The 20110-nt window shown below is 38.3% G+C and overlaps 1 protein-coding gene across 5 annotated transcripts in view; it reads right to left on the bottom strand.

Moving 5' to 3' along the window:
- Positions 1-20110, bottom strand: part of MYO5A (myosin VA) — a 206466-nt gene that overhangs the window by 116648 nt on the left and 69708 nt on the right. For all 5 annotated transcript variants that reach the window (XM_057542127.1, XM_007194894.2, XM_057542129.1 and 2 more), the window contains exons 2-4: positions 13880-13990; positions 10536-10707; positions 8364-8508 (exon numbers count right to left, since the gene is read on the bottom strand). In XM_057542127.1, coding sequence (XP_057398110.1) covers positions 8364-8508; positions 10536-10707; positions 13880-13990 — 428 coding nt within the window. The remainder of the gene's footprint in view (positions 1-8363; positions 8509-10535; positions 10708-13879; positions 13991-20110) is intronic.

Here is a 20110-nt window from a genome sequence, read left to right as displayed (position 1 = left end):
ACAGATCAATCTGGAGCATCCTAAGGGTGCAGGAACTGAAAATTTATGATTTCTGGCTTGGCCAGTCCTCTCAAGGGCCCCTGCAATGATCCTAAATAGCCTGGGTACTGGGTGCCCTGGAGTAGAGGTGAACTCTTGTGGCTTGTTTCAGTCAATGTTGCTTCCAGAGGCTATAATGTGAACGAAAAGCCACTACCTAAAAATACTGCTTCATTCATTCATGCAACAAACATGTAATGACTACCCACAATGTGCCAAACACTTTATGAAGATAAAAGACTCCAGGGTCATAGCCTATTGAGAGAGACTGAAAAGTACAGTTTAAATACAGTGGAGTAATTACAAGACAAGAGGTCTATCGAGGATATTATGAAAGCATGGAGAAGGGGTATAGAACTAGTGGAAGATGTGAGGAAGAGCTGCCAGGAAATGCTTTCTAGAGAAGGTGATGCCTGAATTGACTCTTATACGATAATTAGGAGGAAACTAGGTTGTATGGGAAAAAGGCAATAGGAATTAAACTATGGAGAGGCACCTGAAACCCCAGGAAATAAATTATTCAAGGACAGACTATCCACTCTGGGTTGATGAAAGAGAGAGATGTTACACTTGAGTCTATTTTCCTTCTATCTATATATCTATTTGGTTTGTCCAGCCGTTCCTTAGATTATATCTAGTAAGATTCATTTTGTATCAGGTATATTACTTTATACATTTCCCTTCTGAACTTTACCCTTTAAAAATGTAATCTCTCTAGGTTATGGTGCTCATATTTTCCAAGACCATCATCTTGTCCTCTGCAAACTTAATGAGCATACTTTGCATTCACATCCAGGTCGTTAATGAGGAAACTAAGTAATGCCAGCCTCAGACCTGACTCAGGCAGGACCCATTTTACTATATCCACACATCTCAATGTTGACTCTCTCATAACCATCCACTGGGTGTTGCCATGTACCTTGGTTAAGTGTACAAGCACCTAGGTCTAATTTTTAGCTTATAAGTGAACATGTTCTCATGAAACAAAATCTAGAGTTTTATTTTCTTGCAGGCACTCAATCTAATTGCTTCTCCCTTATTTGATCCCTTGCTAAAAAGGAAAATTATTAAGTTAGTGTAATATAATGCTTTCTTCCAACATTGTGTATTTACTGTGATGTGGCTTTCACTTGAGACTCTAATCCTTATTTCTCTTGTTAGAGAGGTGCTAAGTTTTTCTACATGTTTATCACTTGTCAAACCTCAAGCTGCTCAGCTCTGTTTCTCCAAGATTTCTGCTTTTGATCAATCCCAAGAAGAAAAGATTTACACTCTAAAGTGGATACTAGACAATGCGTTCACAAAACAATATGTAGTATTAGTTTTTAAGTATAAATATTTACCATAAGACTGTGCTGGCACACTGATGAAAGCTGTGCTAGAGAGGCACAGAGATTATTCAGGAAATGAAAATAAGCGTTTCCTGGAGATACACCAAATTCCTGCTGAGAAGTCTGTCACATGACTATCAGATCTTCTCATGTCAATCTGAGTTTTCTGTTCCATCAGTATAGAGCCTATGAAATTAATATAAAGATTCCATAACAGAAATAGCCAATTTTTTTCCAGTTATACATATTCTTTTTTTAATATTCTTTTCCATTATGGTTTATCATAGGGTATTGAATATAGTGCCCTGTGCTATACAGCAGGACCCTGTTGTTTATCTATCCTATGTATAAAAGCTTACAGCTGCTAACCTCAACCTCCCACTCACTCCCTCCCCCAACCCCCTCCCCCTTGGCAACCACCAGTCTGTTCTCTATGTCTATGATTCTGTTTCTGTTTCATAGATAAGTTCATTTGTGTCATATTTTAGATTCCACATATAAGTAATATCATATGGTATTTGTCTTTCTTTCAGAAATAGCCAATTTTATTTGTTTGTAACTTTTATAGACTCATATACTTACAGTACTTTATTCCTACTAAAAACTTATTGGGTAGATAGTTCTCAGTAAGTCCCAAATTCATACAGTAAAGAATTCTGAAGAGGAATCATTTATCAGGAACTGAGGTGGTCTCAAAGTAAAACTTGAGTGGGATCATGAAGAATAAACAGAAACCAGGCAGATAACGGAGCATGGAGAAGGATATTCTAGGCTGAATAAAAGGTACAGAAATAAAAGTATGCAATGTTAGTTAATCTGAGGGAATAGATTAATACTGTGGTAATACTGTGTTAGAATAGGGTCATATAGTTGGAAGTAAGAAAATTAAACAACAAAGAAGAAAGGCTCTGTAGCCTCAGAGCTTGATTCACATCTCAGCTCCCAGATACTATTTATTAGCATGATAGTCTGAAAGTTACTTTCCTCAGTCTCCTCATTTGTAAAGCAGGGGTGATGATGTCTGCTCCCAGAGGTGTAATGAAGATTAGAGGTAACACGCCTGATATCATGCTTGGCACATAGTATACCTCTAAACACGGTAGCTGCTAACTAATAGAAGTTAATTCACCTTTACATATCATACATAAAATTCCTTATCAGGTAGCGTGTCTATCTGCCTAAGTAGGAATACTTGGCACCACATGGCAGGTGAGTCACAATTGGTAACAGGAGAGATTTTATAATCTATAACAGCCAGCATCCACTTGGCCAATGAACCTTAGAAGAGTGAAGCATTCAGAGTCTGCCTAAACAAATGCAAGAAGGGGCCACCCTAAGGAAAGGCCTAGCAACAGAGTCAGGAAGAATAAAACCCAATGAGAGGCTAAAATGAACAGAAAGAGAAGGCAGACATGAGACTCCATGACGATGAAGACCGTGATGACAGTAACAGCTTATATTTAAACAGTGTTTTTCAAAGTGCTTTTTATGTTTATCATCTAATGTAATTTTCACCTCTGAAGTAAGCATGATAAATATTATCTTTTCTTCACTGGGAGAAACAATAACACAGAGAGGTCAGATGGCTTATCCAAGGTTAGAGTAGAGTTGGGTTGTTACACTCCACATCTCTTAGTTTCCAGAGGAAAAGTCTATACTATGCTCCTTCTGCTTTGCTACAAGCTCCTTACCATAGTCTGCCCTCCACTAGAAAGAGTAAAAGACTTATGCATTCGTGCCCATGAAACTGAAAGGTAACAAGTGTGTACAACAGAATGCCTTAAATGTAAAGCTAGACCATCTGGTACAAGTGTTCTATTTTATAGGTGATAAAACTGAGGCCCTGGGAGACCAGAAGATTTAAGCTTATATAGTTATTTATTGATGCAGCTGTGACTAATACAGATATCTTTTCCATTACACTAAGGTTATGAATATAACTCTCTAATTTATTTCAAGAAAACTCATAAATGAAACTTAATCGATAAAATGTATTTGCTCTACCATTAACAAGGGAGGAAAAAAATACCAAATCAAAGCAATCAATATTACTTGGTTTTAAGGAAACAAAAAGAAAAAAAAAAAAACCCTGATGTTTTAAGGAAAATAATATTGTGATTTAGTTATCAGAGAGCAATGAGTTTCAGCATGAGAAAAGACTGGCAAGAATGTGAGGCAAAAATGGTGAAACAAAAATATAAGAAGACAAACAGATACAGCAGCCCACTGAGTTTTTCTCCTCTGTAAGCCAATGGGACTGTTAAAATTAAGAGGCTAGTCTATGAAGGGGTGCTTTTCTCTGTAAGGGGCATCTTCAGAAAGAAGTCATGAGTCAAGGATCCTGATTATGCTACTGCAACTGGACATGTATCTACTGGGGAAGAATTACTCGTGTCAGCTCTGCTTTGAGGATAGATGTTGAAAATGCCATTTAGACCTTAAAGATCTAAAACAGAACTCCACCCCCTTCCTCCTCCCGCCCTCCCACCCCACATGCACAACCTGCTCTGCCTGCAATCTCTCCATCTCAGTAAACAGCAACTCCAGCCTTTTAGGTGCTCAGATCAAACACTTTGCTGCTATCCCTGACTTCTCTTTTTCTCTCATACCCCCACATGAGCAAGCCTTGGTACATTCTACCTTAAAAATGTATCCAGAATCCATCCACTTCTTACCATCTCCAATTATATTCTCCTTAACTAGATTATTAGCTCTTGCCTGGATCAATGCAAAATCCTCCTATCTAGTCTCGTGGATTCAACCATTGTCGCCATTACATTCTGTCCTTTGGTTTGGGTTTTTTTTTTTTTCCTAACTTTACTTTTGATATGATTTCAAACTTACAGAAAATTGCAAAAATAGTAAAATGAACTCCTGTATATGCTTTATTCAGATTCACCAGTTGTTTAGGTTTTGCTCATTTGTTTCATAAACGTCTCTGTTTCTCTTATTCTGATATTTTCTGAAACATCTGAGAATAGGTTATAGACATGATGACTCCTATGTATTTTAGAGTATATTTCCTAAGAACAATGACATTGCTCTTTCATATTGACCGTGATCAAAATCAGAAAATGTAATGTTGATATAATAGTATTATTTAATCCACAGTCTATATTCCAATTTTATCAGTCATCCAGCAATGCCCCCTACGAAGTTACCTTCTCTCCCTCATCATCAAGGATTCAATTCCAAATATTCACCACATTTAATTGGCATGTTTCCTCTATCTCCTTTAATCAGGAATAGTTCCTCAGTCTTTCTTTGACTCTTTTGACCTTGCTAATTTTGAAGAGTATATAGAGTTATTTTGTAGTATGCACATCATTTTCAGTTTTTCTGAGTTTCCTCAGGATTAGATTCAGGATATACATTTTTGGTATCTATCATCAATTTTTAACACAGCTGCCAGATCATGCCATTCCTCTGCTCAAAACCCGCACTTAGAGAAAAAGTCAAATTTGCTATAATAGTCCTCAAGGCTTTGTATGGTCCCTGTAATTGCTAATCTCTTTGTCTGGAATATTCTTCCCCCAGATATCTGAACAGCTTGCTTTCTCCTTTCCTTCATGTTATTACTCAAAAGACAGCTTCTTTATGGAGTTGGACAATGTCATCAACTTATGTATGCAAAAACAAACATCTAAGGATAGCCAGGAAAATAATGAAAAAGACAAACTATGAGGGGGTTTAATGGTATCAGACACTAAGACATACTATAAAGCCACTATAATCAAAGCAGTGTGGTACTGGGACATGAATAAAGAAAGTGGAAAGAACAAAGCCAAGAAATTGACCTAAGAACATAAGAAAATTTAGGATATGATGAATTTTAGGTGGCATGTCAAATAACTGGGGCAACGATGGGCTTCTTAATAAGTGATGCTAAGATAACTGGGTAGCCATTTAGAAAAAAGATAAATTTGGATCCATATCTCTCATAATTCAAAAGTATGAACTTTAATGGGATCAGTGATCCAAAGGTAAATTATAAAACAATACAAGGACTAGAAGATTAAATTCTCTTTTACCTTGGTGTAGGGAAAGGTTTTCTAGCAATGACTCAAAATCCACAGCAAAAAAAAAAAAAAAAGATTAATACATTTGTATAGAAAATGACCATAAACAAAATCAAACTGGGGGGAAGTATCTGCAACATATAACACAGGTTAAGGGCTAATATACCTAATATATATATATATTTTTTTAACTCTTAAAATTGAGGATCAAAGAAACAAAAACACAACAGAAAAGTGGAAAAAGACATGAATGGACAATTCAGCCCATAAACAAAGAAACAAACAGAAGAAAAGTGAACTGCTCTTAAACATATGAAAAGATGTTTGAACTTATTCATATTTAAAGAAATGCAGACGAAAACAACATTGAGATACCATTTAAATTGGCAAGAACTAAAAACAAAGATTATACATTCTGTTGATAAAGCTATGGGGAAATAGGCACTCTTGAACATTTTTGGCAGGAATGAAAACCAGAACTCTACCAGAGGGAATTTGGCAGTATATTTACACCTACCTTTTGACCTACCAACACCACTTTTAGCAACTTACCTGAAGCTACACCTCTAAAAATACAAAAATGTGCTCCACCTCCAACCTGTCTTCTTAAAGGCCAGTCAAGGTTACCGCAATAGTATGGAACACTGTGTAACCCAATGCAGGCAAATTAGCCTTTGGGGACAAGACCGTGTACACTGTGAAGCCAAATATCCAGAACCCCAACCCCACTGTGTACTTGCTGAGAGGCCCCAAATCCAGCAACACCTCCATCTGCTTATACACCGATTTTGAATTTCAAACCATTGTGTTGCAAGTCACCAGGCCATGATGTTCAGCTCAAACAGCACTGTGCTAGACATGGGGGCCACAGGTTCCAAGAGCAACTGGGTCCTGGCTTGGAGCAAAAGCACCAATTTTGGATGTGAAGACACGTTCAACCAGACCTTCTACCCCAGCTCAAGAATTCCTGTGATGCCAAGTTGGTAGAGAAAAGCTCTGAAACAGACATGAACCTAAACTTCCAAAGCCTGTCAGTGATCAGGTTCTGCAACCCCCTCCTGAAAGTGGTTGGGTTTAACCTAATCATGGCGCTGTGGCTGTGGTCCAGTTGAGGTCGCCAAGAACGTGAGAGTCCCCTGCTCCATCTCCCTTTGCTCCCCATCACCCGTCATGTCCCTCTTCAAGCAGAGAGGTGCACTCTCTACCCCTGCGGACAAGAAGTCTCCCTCCACCTCTCTGGCCCCCTGGCAATATCACCAACTGCACTGTACCAAATATTTGTGATCAAGATATTGAAGAGCTGCCCAACACTGCTGCTACCCACTGTGTTCCCTCATTGCTGCTTGCCATTGCCCGACATTCCCAGCAGAGATGCGGACTGCTGCAGCCTCTTCCGGCTCTGAAGAAACTCCCTACCTCCTCCCCCCACCACCGTCCCCACCCCTGAGATTGCATCTGATGTCCCAATGGATGATGGACCCCCCGTGGGTTCTCCTGGGCTCTAGCTCCTGGAGAATGTTGTGCGGAGTTTGTATTTTTTAAATAGTGTTCATAAAGACATACATATCACCCTTTTCCCCAAGATGTGGACAAAACCATCTCATTATCTAGGCCTTTGCTCCACTGTGTATCTGGGTCACGTTGTATATTTTACTGCCATAGCTTCATTAAAAGCAATTCGGAAGAGCAATAAATAAATACAAATACAAAAATGTATACGCACAAGGTTATTTACTGTAGCACTGTTTGAAATTGCAAAATGTTGAAAACAATCTGAGTGATCACATATGGGAGAGTGGTTGAATAAATTAATAAAGTGGTGGGGAAGAAAGGAACCAACCTAAGTAACTTTGGAAATTGGCACTTTATATTATGTAAGGCTAAAGACAAAATGAATTGGACGCAAATGTACTTGAGTGGTAAATTTGCTTTTCACGGGGGTATGGGTTAGCATTTCTGATACAAAGAGTATTCCAGGATTGAGCAAACAAGTAAATATACTATGGATAATGAGAGCCAGGGTTTTCAAGATCAAAGAAAAAAGTGAAAAGAAGGAAAAAGAAATCAAGAATAAAAATGGTGGTGTTGAACTGGATTTGGAGGTATCAGTGTGAACTTATGGTTTTTAATATATACATTAAATATACATATAGGTATGTGCGTGTGTATGTGTGTAAAGATGTGCAAAGTCTTTCCTACTTAGAGAAAGGTAAATTAAAACAACACTAGGATACCATTTCTCACCTGTCAGACTATTCTTCTACGCATGCATAGTTTTACATTACATTATATTATCAAGAGTATAATCTAGTCTTGAAAATAGCTTTTTTTCTCCCATTCTCCACTCTCAAAATAATAGGGTTCCCCGATTAACATCAAAGACATTTCCCTGATGCTGTTCGGGATCACTGATGCCCCAGCATCTGCTAACTTGAAAATTCACACTTTCCTTGAGATTTAATTCTACCAGATACAGACAGATTTCTTTCAGCACTTAAGCCTTTTAGTTCTGGTCTGCCACTCACTAGCTGAATGACATTGGGCAAGTCACTTAATACCTACAAACCTTGATCCACTCATCTGTAAAACATAACATCTGTCCTTGCATGGTCACAGAATTACAATGAGATTCCAAAGGCAGTTTTTAAAAACTATATGTCCTTTTACAAATGTTAGGTTATTTTAATAATAATGCAGGCCAGGGACTTCCCTGGCAGTCCAGTGGTTAAGACTCCGCACCTCCACTGCAAGCGGCGTGGGTTAGATCCCTGGTCAGGGAACTAAGATCCCACATGCCTCACGGCACGGCCAAAAAAAAAAAAATGCAGGCCATCTGAGACAAATCAATCAAGGCTGTTTATTTAATAATTTACTAGTTGTTATTCACTGTATTTTAGAATATCTGTGACTCAGCAAAGAAGAAATTATCACATCTAATAAAAGTCGTGAAATAATAAATAGAGCTTCCACCAACCTGGCCATTTGCTTGTAAGCTTCTTCAGCTACTGCAAAGATATGTGGATCCATATCACCCATGTTCTGACCACTATATGCATTAATAATATCTTCTCCATAAATAGGCAGCTGTTCATAAGGATTTATAGCTACGAGGACTATACCTGGGGAGAAAGGTAAAAAAAAGCAAAAGGAGAAGTCAATAATATCCTCATGGGCATATCAAACTTGGTAAAGTGAGAATCATAGTTAATACAAATTCAATTTCAGTTAATACTGAACTAACAAATTGTTAAGGGTCAAAATATATCATAGCCTTTGCCTCTGAACCCATTATACCTAGTCCTAACTAAAACACCATTTATAAACTAGACTAGGTGATTTAAAATAATAAAAACTGTGGCAATGTTGAAAGGACTTTAAATATTTTCATAATATATTTTAAACCAAAAATTCCACGTCTAGAAATTTATCCAAATGAAATAATCATAGATTCACGTAAAGGTTTTTTTTTAAATAAAGATGTTTATCATAATGTTATTCATAACAGTGAAAAGCGGAAACAAAGTATATAATAAAGGGAGAGTGGTTTATGTATAGCACAGGGAACTATATTCAATATCCTGTGATAAACCTTAATGGAAAAGGATGAAAAAATATATATATATGTACAACTGAGTCACTTTGCTGTATAGCAAAAACTAAACACAACATTGTGAATCAACTATACTTCAATAAAATTTTTTTTAAAAAGGAAGAGTGGTTTAATATGTATTATTATATCCATGTAACAGACTATTGAGCTACCACCACAAATCATGTTTATAAAAAATATTAAGTGTCATAGGAAAACATGACACAAAACTATATATAGACTGATTCCAATTTTATATCTATTTATACTCTCTCACATATACGCACAGGATATAAGACAACATAATACTGGTTATTTTTCAGTGGTGAATTACATGTAATTCTTTTTCATTTTTTATACTTTTTTTGGCATTTCCTTAAATTTTACAGCAAGTATATATTAACTTAATAAAGTCATTCATTCAACAAATATTTATTTGACTAAAACTAGCTTTCAAGTCATTTCTAAGTGCTATATTTACAGCAGTAAACAAACAAAAAGACAAATCTAAATGGAGTATAACCTTTAAAAATTGTGGGGACTTCCCTGGTGGCGCAGTGGTTAAGAATCCACCTGCGAATGCAGGGGACACGGGTTCCATCCCTGGTCTGGGAAGATCCCACATGCCGTGGAACAACTAAGCCTATGCGCCACAACTACTGAGCCTGTGCTCTAGAGCCTGTGAGCCACAACAACCGAGCCCATGGGCCACAACTACTGAAGCCCTCGTGCCTTGAGTCCGTGTTCTGCAAGAAGAGAAGCCACCACAATGAGAAGCCCACACACCACAACAAAGAGTAGCCCCTGTTCGCCGCAACTGGAGAAAGCCCATGTGCAGCAACAAAGACCCAACGCAGCCAAAAAAAACAAAACAAAACAAAAAGTGTGTCACTGTACTGTACACCTGTAAGTTATATAACATTGTACATCAATTATATTTCAATAAAAATTGTTTTAACAAAAGGAAAAAATTTTGCCCTCATGAACCTTATATTCTAGAGGGAAATGCAGACAATAAAATAAGTAAGAAAAATATATATCATAGGTTAGACAGTAGTAAGGAAAAGGGGGGAAAATTAAACAGAGAAGGAAGATAGACACCTAGGAGAAGAAAAGATAGGGTGGACAGGAAAGGCTTCACTGAGAAGGTAGCATATGTGCAAGAAAAAAATAAATTGAAGAAAAATGAAAATTGAGAAAAAGAAATATTCAGTTAATAGGTAGGGAAGAAAAAGAGCAAATATCAAGGATATAAAAGGTATAAATTCTTTTAAGAAGAAAAGATACCTGTTCCTTTTCAAAACAGGAGCGTAATGAAGAAATGCTGAGCGCTGAGTTGGGTACACCAAGCAGAGAGACTTAGAAGGAAATGAATGGAAATCCCAGACCTGGGTCTCGGCAGAGAATGATTAGTGAAAGAAGGGTAAGAAGTCAGTAGAGAAAAAAGAGCTGGGGACAAGGGAGAAAATAAGAATTGTCCCCATGCACAATATTTCCATGGCCATGTCCATTAGAGAAAAGAATTCACAGTTCACTCAGAGAGCAATGCACACTCACCACAATATGTATAAATAAGTTTGGAATCAATAAAGCGGACTCTGAGATTGTGGAGTACAGCAGGCTCATGAAGATAGCTGAGGGCTGTGAGGTCATTTTCACCCACAAGTATGTCAGGGTTTCTTAAGTGAGGCAGTTCCTCCGTCTTTGGATCTAGACGATATTCTAAATCCTGAAAATGCACAAGATATAGTATCTGGATAAATAATGACAATAAACCCAAAACAGGCACATACATTTTGCTTATTTCCTATTCCTGATTTGCTTCTCAGCTATTAAATGCATTCTTTTCCTGGCACCTTCCAAAACCACAGAAACTGGTGGAAATGGCAAAAAAATAAGGAGAGCCTTTGTTTTCACTAGATGTATTAACTCATATTAACAATTTTTGATAATACACTTTGAAAAGTCAAAGCCTAGAATATTTTTTACCTAGTTACTAGACCAGAGTTTTTAATCTTTAGTTAAATAAGCTTTTTTCTTTTTCTTCTTCACCTATTATAAGTGACAGACAGCATAAGAGAGTGGTAAGAGCTTGGCTCTAGAGCCAGATCAACCCAGGTTCAAATCCTAAAACTGGTACTTACTCCTTTTGTGGTCTTGGGTATGTTATTTAACCCAAATCTTTCATTTGTAAAATGGGCATAATGGAAATAGCTCATAGGGGTGTGGTAAAAATTAAGTGAGACAATGCCTGGTATGTGCTAAGTACTTGGGAACCCCTGAACACTGAGAGGTCCAAGAATCCCCTAAAATTAGGTGTTAACACTTTGTGTGTATGCACGTATGTGTAAATATATACATATATGTGTATTTTTTAAAAAACACAGTCCATAGTTTTTATTCAACTTTTAATGAGGTGCTTGGGCCCCCAAATTAAGAAGTACTACTCACTTTAAAGCCAAGGGAATATGGCTTTATGGCAAAGCCAAGCATGGAGATTGTCACTCAACTATGTATTAAGGACAAACACACGACACATGAAAAGGAAAAAAAAAATGGCAATATTATTGCAGAGAGGGACAAGCTGATTTTGTAAAAAGACTTTTGTTAATACTTTTGTTAATACTAAAGAGATATATAGAGGTCAAATGTTCAAATCAGGTTAGAATGACTCTGCAAAATGGGGAGGAAATTTTTACAATCTGCCCCTCGACCTCTCTCTGCCTGTTTATTAGGGTATAATAATAAAACTTTTCCAAAGCAGACTGGTCCTTGCATTGGCTCCTGCCATACAAAAAAGCCACTTCTGGCTGTGTGATCTCAGGTAGACTGCTTAATGTCTCTGAGTCTTGGCTTCCTTATTTGGAAAATGGTTATAATACCACCTGTGAACCCACAGGATTTCTGTGAGAATTAACATAAGAAAATATCAGGACTCCCCTGGTGGTCCAGTGGTTAAGACTCTGCCCTTCCACTGCAGGGGGCGTGGGTTCTATCCCTGGTTGGGGAACTAAGATCCCACATGCACGGCCAAAAAAAAAGAAGAAAATATAGCCTAAGGTACCTAATGTTGTGTCTCACAGAGTGGATGATCAATGAATGTTGAATAAATTAATTCCTTAGTTGGCAGTCAAGGCCCTCCTAATCTGGCCTAATTCTTCCCTGCCTTCTTTCTGAATAATCTCCTTGTCTCTGTTTTGCTCTCCTAAAATTCATCCCCCATACTGCCACCAGTGAGTCCTTTCTAAAACACAAACCTGGCACCCTTCTTCTGTTTAAAAACACTACAATCACTCCCCATAGCATACCAGTTGAAGTCCAAAGTTTCAGCATGAACATCAGGCCCTCTGTGATCTGGTTCCCACCTCCATCCTCTTGCCAGTCCTGTACCCTCACTTCACATCCCAACAACATGGAACTTGTGCAGTTCCCCAAACACACATCACTGTACAAGCCTCCCTGCCTTTGTCCATGCTTTTCTAGATCCCTGAAATGCACTCCTCCTTGTCTACTCATTCTTTAGACAATGCCTCTCTGACCCTTAACCTTCACCAGCCCCTCTGGCCACTACCCACTCTGTTCTATTTTTGTTTCTTGTTTACATTTATTATATCATGTGTCACACTATTCATAAGTATATGTACTTCTCTTACCTGACATTAATGTCAGAGAGCATATCTTTTGCCACCTCTTAACATGGTATATAGCAGGTACCTTAACACACAAGCCTTGAATTAGAACACACACCTTTCTAAATCTCTGCTCCAGTCAACTTGTGATATTCACTATCTCCAAAATATATTCCAATCCTCACAAAGTCTACTTCCTTCTCTTTGTTAATCCAAATTCTATCTAGTCAGAATTCTTCCTTCTCTTTGAAGCCTTCCTTGAAGCAGCCCACAGTGATATTTCCCTCTATTGGGATCCTAAAGTCCTCACTGTCTTTACAGTACAGCAGAGTGGTAATGAGCACAGACCAGAAAGGCAATCTCCTGGCCTTAAGTCCCAGCTTCATCCCTTAATGCGTGTATAACCCTGAGCAAGTCCCAAACTCTCTGAGCCTCAGGTTATTCATCCATAAAGTGGTAATGATAATAGCCCAACCTCACAGGATTGTTATGAGGATTAAGTGAGTTACAGCATATAAAGCACTTAGAACTATGCCTGTACATAGTAAGTGCTCAATATATATTAACGGTCAGGACAGCATTATTCACTTGGCAGTTAATCATAAGTTTATCTTTTGACATCTTAATATTGCTGTGTTGAACTACTTTTTATATCCTGTATTTTCCTGGCTAGATTATAACTTGTTAGAGGAAATTAACGTCACAAAGGTTTTTAAGAAAAAGGTGTGACATGCCCTGTCCAATGCAGTGGAGAGATTAAAAAGGGTAAAACTAAGAGTCTACTCATGTAGTGAATGCAGATGGGAAAGAGATACAACTGGTTTTAAGTTTTTCTGGCCACTAGCAAAGTATTTTATATAACAGCTTCTAAGTAAATATTTTTCAAATATCTAGTTCCAGCAAATATCATATCTCAAACTGGCTCCTTAAATGTTGCTTTCTTAGTTAATGTGAATAATTTAAATAGTATCCAAAACAAAATACAGATAAACAGGAATATCTTTGGGAGGATTAGATGTGAATCTAAACCAGGTCATAATAAATTCATAAATCAAAATAATGGATTTTTAAAAGTACCTGCTATTTTCACTAAGCCATTGGGATAGACAATTGAGTTTGCCATTTTGCTATTTTCATCAATTAAGTAAGTGAAAATATTACATTAATTCAAAATTTAACTTCCAAGTGAAGTTAAGTATGTCACAGCAAATTTACACTTTTGAATTTCCTTCACTTTATGCCAATAACAACAAATAAAAGCAAAATTCTTACCTTTCCATCCTCAAGGTGAAGCAGGAGGACTTTATCTCCTGGCTTATAATCTTTGAGCAACTCTGCTGACTTCCAAACTTCCTCGGGATCAGGTATCCAAACCCTGGCAAACTAGAAGACAAAAAGAAAAAAAAAATTTAAACCAGCAAATCTATTACTTTATAATGATATAAAAAACATATCATGGATTTATTTATAATTAAACAGTTTATGAACAAAATAAAATTTGGTCAATATGAAATTTAACTTTTAAATTAGTAGATGAAAAGTATTTTGGCCTCAGTAGTACCATCATGCCCACATTATAAAAAAGCATGCTCTGTATTGTGGTAATAATTTCACAATATATGTAATTCAAATCATTATGCCATACAACTTAAACTCATACAGTACACTATTTCGATTATATCTCAATAAAACTGGGGGCGGGGGGAAGTATGCTCTGAAGAAATAGCTTCAATTAAAATTTGACTTTGGGCTTCCCTGGTGGCGCAGTGGTTGAGAATCTGCCTGCTAATGCAGGGGACATGGGTTCGAGCCCTGGTCTGGGAAGATCCCACATGCCGCGGAGCAACTAGGCCCGTGAGCCACAACTACTGAGCCTGCGCGTCTGGAGCCTGTGCTCCACAACAAGACAGGCCGCAATAGTGAGAGGCCCGCGCACCGCGATGAAGAGTGGCCCCCACTTGCTGCAACTAGAGAAAGCCCTCGCACAGAAACGAAGACCTAACACAGCCATAACTAACTAAATAAATAAAATTAAAAAAAAAAATTTGACTTTGCCTTATATAAAAAACGCTACCTGAAAATGTAATTTTAGATGAAAATGTACATATAAATCTATTTTCTCACTGAATGCGGACTTTCATGGATTTCAGAACATGATTTGGAAGCTCTGGTGTGGTGCCTGTGCCAGTTTCACCACACAGCTATCTTTTTATCACAAGATTTGAATTGAGTTTTTTATTGTAGTTTTCATCCTGTGTTCTGCAAAGCCTTAGTGATTTCTCAGGCATTCGTGGGGGATCATTATGGTGTGGAACAGCGGAGCCACAGCTGTTTTACATACTGGGTATCTGGAATTTTCTTTGAAGAAAGTTCTGTTGCTAATTTTTAAAAACTGAGAAAGCACTGTTGCCTAGTACTTTGTCTTCATTATTTTATAAAGATGAGTGAAAATGGTAAAAATGGAATATTTGTCCAGCAATAAGACTGGCTCTCATAGCCTCAACATCATGAAAGAGGTATCAAGAGGAGTTCCTGAAACAGCACATCTTTAGCCTCAACTAAACACTCTCTGGATTTAAGCCAATTTTGGACTTCAGGTCAATTTTGAAGAAAAAGAACAGGAATGAATCCTCCAAACACCACAATGAAGAGAGGTTTTATGATTGCTTGGATTCCTCAGAAAGGAATCTCCCTTTAAAACATATGTACACTATAAACCCTGGTGTCCATTTTCAGGAATATATCACATAGGAAAATATCACCAACACCAGCCTTTCTCTATTTTCTTCAGAGCTCTTCTAACTACCTGAATTTACTTATTGTTATGTTATTTCTTGTTTACTTATTTATTATTTTTCTTACTTTTTTAGAACGTAAGTTCCATATCTGTCTTGTTCAACACTATATCAAGTGCTTGTGTACCTGGTACACAGCTGGGCCCTCAGTATTTGTTGAAAGAATCCCAGAATAAAAGAATGCCAATCCTTAAATTGAATAAAAGTGAGTATGGTAAAAAACAAAAACAAAAACAAAACAAAACAACAACAAAAAAAACCCCAAAACTTACTCTTTGCTTTATTTATCTCTTATTATCACAGATTCATGCAAACTTTTTGTCTGAACAGTTTGCAGAGGAAAGCGTACTAAACCAGGTTATGGGTTCTAACCCCAGGATACCAGATTGGTCTTTTAGCCTTTATTTCAGGTATCTGTAAAATGAGGGATGACAGCAGGACTCACCTAGTTTATCTCAAGGGCTTATATACGTAGAAACTTTGTGAAAAGCATAACCAATATATAAGTACAGGTTGAGATTGTTACTAAGTGCTCTTTCCATAAGAAGTGATTACTAATGTTATATGTCAAATATGTTACTAAAATTTGTTTCATAACTTTTCCCTCAGTTACAGTCCATTAAACTGAGTAATATCTGTACATATTACTAAAATCTTACTCATTCAATAAACATTTCTGTGTACTAACAGCTTCCACTCTGAAGCTTACTTTAGAAAGCCAGTATCTCTGTAACTTTCTCTGGAAGGATTTACTAGTTCCAAAAAAGATATGTAAAACATTAGATTCAGAGTCATGAAATAACCTACTACCCTGAATGATGAAAACACGAAAAGCAAAATGAGTCCAAGGTGAGTGTGTAGAAGCACTGTTGACCTGCTCTAAACATGAGGAGATTTTCAACTGAATCTGGAAAGAAGCACCTTTGTGTTTTGTCAATAGCAAGCTCCAGCTCAGATTTCCACAAGTATTTTGGAAACAGTAATGAGTAGGTACTTTGTCAAAGGTTAGATTTCCAAGAGCTACGTGTTAACAACACTTACAGACAGTAGACAGAGGCTAAGGCCCTTACACTCACCAGAGACAAGATATTTAAATAGCAAACATCACTCTGACAACCAACTTCCCCTTTATCCTATCTCTATCTCTGGGGAAGGTATCCAAAGAGAAACAGGTCAGAAGTCAGTCTATTATTACCACTGTCTTTTTATGATTCTTTTCCATCTTAACCAATGAGATCGGTAACTCTGCAGAAACAACTATACCAGAACTGGGTCAGTTTGGAAGGTATATATAACTTAGATGCTGAAACGGAGAGCAAGCTCAACTTGACAATGCCCCTTCCTATTGCCTCTATCACCTCCAACCCTACTTTCCACTCTCCCCTTAGACCCCCAGTGAAAATACACATGGCAGCCCTGAGGAAGAGGACTAAGCTTGTTCAGTCACATCCAGTGTGAAGACTGGGAAGGAAGACAAGAAGGCAAGGTCCTAAGATCCCATGAGAAACCTAGAAATGGGATGTGGCAGCAAGAGTCAGGGAGGAATCAGAAATAGGGCTGGACACACCTACCCACTGAGTCTGCTCAGGTACCTGGTGAAACAAAAGCAGTTAGCGACAGATAACCCAAGCCAAAGTGAACCAGCCCCGACAGAGCTCCCAGCAAGACAAGGGAGGGTCCAGTGCCACATAACAGCTCTGTCACCAGCTGCCTCCACTAGCTAATAGAGGGTGTGACTTTCCTGCAATGCTCCGCATTCCCTTTTTTACTCACGCTGCTCTAGTTTTACCCCTCATTACCTTGTGAGTCCCTCAAATATCTCACTTATGATTCCTCAGGCCTTATTTTAGTTATTTATGGATCTGTCCACCTCCTACACAAGGCTGCATGCTCCTTAAGCCATCTTTGAACCCCCTAGAGGTTGGCTCAGCTCCTTGCCCACACTTAGTGGGGCATTTGTCTTGATTTTATTTAAGACAGAGGTAGGACAAGGGAAGGAAACAAAGTCAGGAGAATGGGGATGAGAGGTAGCAAAGGCAAACATCACAGACCCACCTCGGGATTTTTCCTGAAGCCACAAAGCACAGCTGAGATGGGGTAGGAGTCAGAGACTCAGGGAAGAGATTCATGGAGTAGTAGGCAAAGAAGGGTAAACACTGATGTAGGAACTGTGGGAGAAGGAAAAACAAGGATTTGGGATCTGAGGTACTGTGACTAAAGCCACACTAAAACTGTAGGAGATGAAGAAGAGAGAAAAAGCCTTAAAATAGATACACTAAAATATAAACACACATCAAAGATTTATGACAATTCAAAGGTACCCCTAATTAGAAAGGAGAGTAAGGGCAAAAATGGAGATGGGCTAAATCTTATGGAAACAGTCAAAATCTGAGAAAAGAATGCTAGCACAGATTTAAGTTGCATAGTAGCTTGCAAGGAAAATAAAAACCATCTGTCCTTCTACAATACAATTTATGATGAGGTAATTCTGACTGAGTCTAATGGGAAAGCACTGGAAAGGTGGGTTCAGGGGACATGCCTGCACTGGTATGTGCAGAGAGGGGCACCAAACAGCACTGGTTCAGCCTAGCATGCCTTCTCAGGGGTTACACCCATCCTGTGTGCGTAAGGAGGTAGCAGGCATTTTTCTTATTGTATCCTACCACGAGGACAACACTCAAGAGGTCCTTGATTAATGCAGATGACTCACTGGAAGTTTTGCTAACTTGCATTTTGTCAGTCAAGGAACCCTAAAGTGTGGGCACCAAGAGTAATTGTTTCTGATGCCTCAGACACTTCGGGAACAAGACTGACAGCACTAATAGTAAATGACCAGTCCCCGAATCCCAAAAAATCTGCCCCATGTGATTCTCTCTCCTTCCCCAAACTCCCACACACATAATTTGCTTTTCATACAGCACATGTGCACATCTTTCCTAGCTCCCCTATTAAATCATAAGCAGCTTGGCAACATGGAATCTGCTTGGTTCATTTTTGATACCCCATTGTGAATGTTCACAAAAAATGAATGCTTTATGTGACAATTCAAGCAAGCCTATAATAAGAACTAAGTGTCCCTCTAGGCTATGAACTGAAGCAGAAGAAAAATCCCAAATCATCAACACCCCTTCCTCTGAACCCTGACATTAACACTGATACTCCATATGGTTACTAAGTAATTCATATAACCCTTAACGGCATGTTTTTGAGGTAGAAAATTCTATGGAATTTTCTATTCTTACTATGCTAAAGCACATAATGGGCTTCCAGAAATTACACACACACACACACACACACACAAATATCTGTTGAATGAAAGAGTGATATAATGAACTCCCATATACCCACCACTTAGGTTCAGAAATAGAACATTACTCCTCAGTGGGATATATTTTTAAACATTTCATTTTCTCTCCATTTTCAATCACTACTGCCATTGTCTGGTCATGCCAAACTATGGGTTTGCAGTATCCTGAATAAGCCCTGCTGCCTTGCATTTGCTTTGGCTATTTCCTCCATCCGAAACACAATCCCTCCCCCTTTCAGACAGCAGACTCCTATTTATTCTTCACATCTGTGTTAAAGTACCTCCTTCTCTAAGAAGACTTTCCTGACTTATCATCATCATTTGGCACTCTGTTCTCAATGTCCTCATTACCTCATACAATCTTCCTCTAGAATCCTTATCCCACTAAATGATGACTTTGCTTGCCTATCTCACTCGGTAGACTGTAGGTTCCTTGAGAGGAGGGGTGCATCTTATTCATCTCTGTCTCTTCAGCACTTAACACAGGGCCTGCCTAATAATTTCTTAATAAACTTTTGTTATATGAATGTTCCTGGCCTTAGACATTATACTCTAAGAGGGTAGATTAAAAGAAGTATTGGCCAGAGGCTCCCAGAATCTTCTAAAAGGGTCTATAATTTCCGGAAGTAGAGAAAGATGAAAGTGACATTGGAGAGTTGAGTTATACAGGAAATCTTGGTGTGACAGAAGGAAAAAGAGCCAGACATGAAAGGAGTACAGAAGCAATGAAACATCCTTTCCTCCCCCCACCGCAAACCTCCATCCCTTCATAATTCATGTATTTAGAGTGGAAGCTATACCTCACTTCCAGAACAGAGAGCCCCACTTCCAATCCCACCACAAATTCTTTACTTAGAAGGCAAAGAGGTGTTGTGACCACCACTTCCACCAGCCATCTCCTGGAGCAGCAAAGGGGGGAGTAGATGGGAAGAAAGGTAGGCCAAGGGGTTAGAGCAGGGAAAGAGGGTCACACTAAAATGGGGGAAGGAGAAAAGAAGGGCTGGGGTGAACACAAGGTGCATTCTGAGTAGGGCTGGAAGTAAAGAGCAAAAGTGTCCTGTGCCCCTGCTGCGGCTGTTTAACAGATACAAGCATACCTCATTTTATTGTGCTCCGCTTGATTGTACTTTGCAGATATGGTTTTTTTACAAATTGAAGGTTTGTGGCAACCCTGTTTCAGGCACGTCTATTGGCGCCATTTTCCAACAGGATTTGCTCACTTCATCTCTGTGTCACATTTTGATAATTCTCACGATATTTGAAACTTTTTCATTATTGTTATATTTGTTATGGTGATCTGTGATCTTTGATGTTACTACTGTAATTGTTTTGTGGTGCTGTGAACTGCACCCACATAAGATGACGAACCTAATTGACAACGTTGTGTGTGTTCAGACTGCT

This window comes from Balaenoptera acutorostrata, chromosome 3, assembly GCF_949987535.1.
Source record: "Balaenoptera acutorostrata chromosome 3, mBalAcu1.1, whole genome shotgun sequence".
NCBI lineage: Eukaryota > Metazoa > Chordata > Mammalia > Artiodactyla > Balaenopteridae > Balaenoptera > Balaenoptera acutorostrata.
This window is presented reverse-complemented; position numbering and strand designations above follow the sequence as displayed.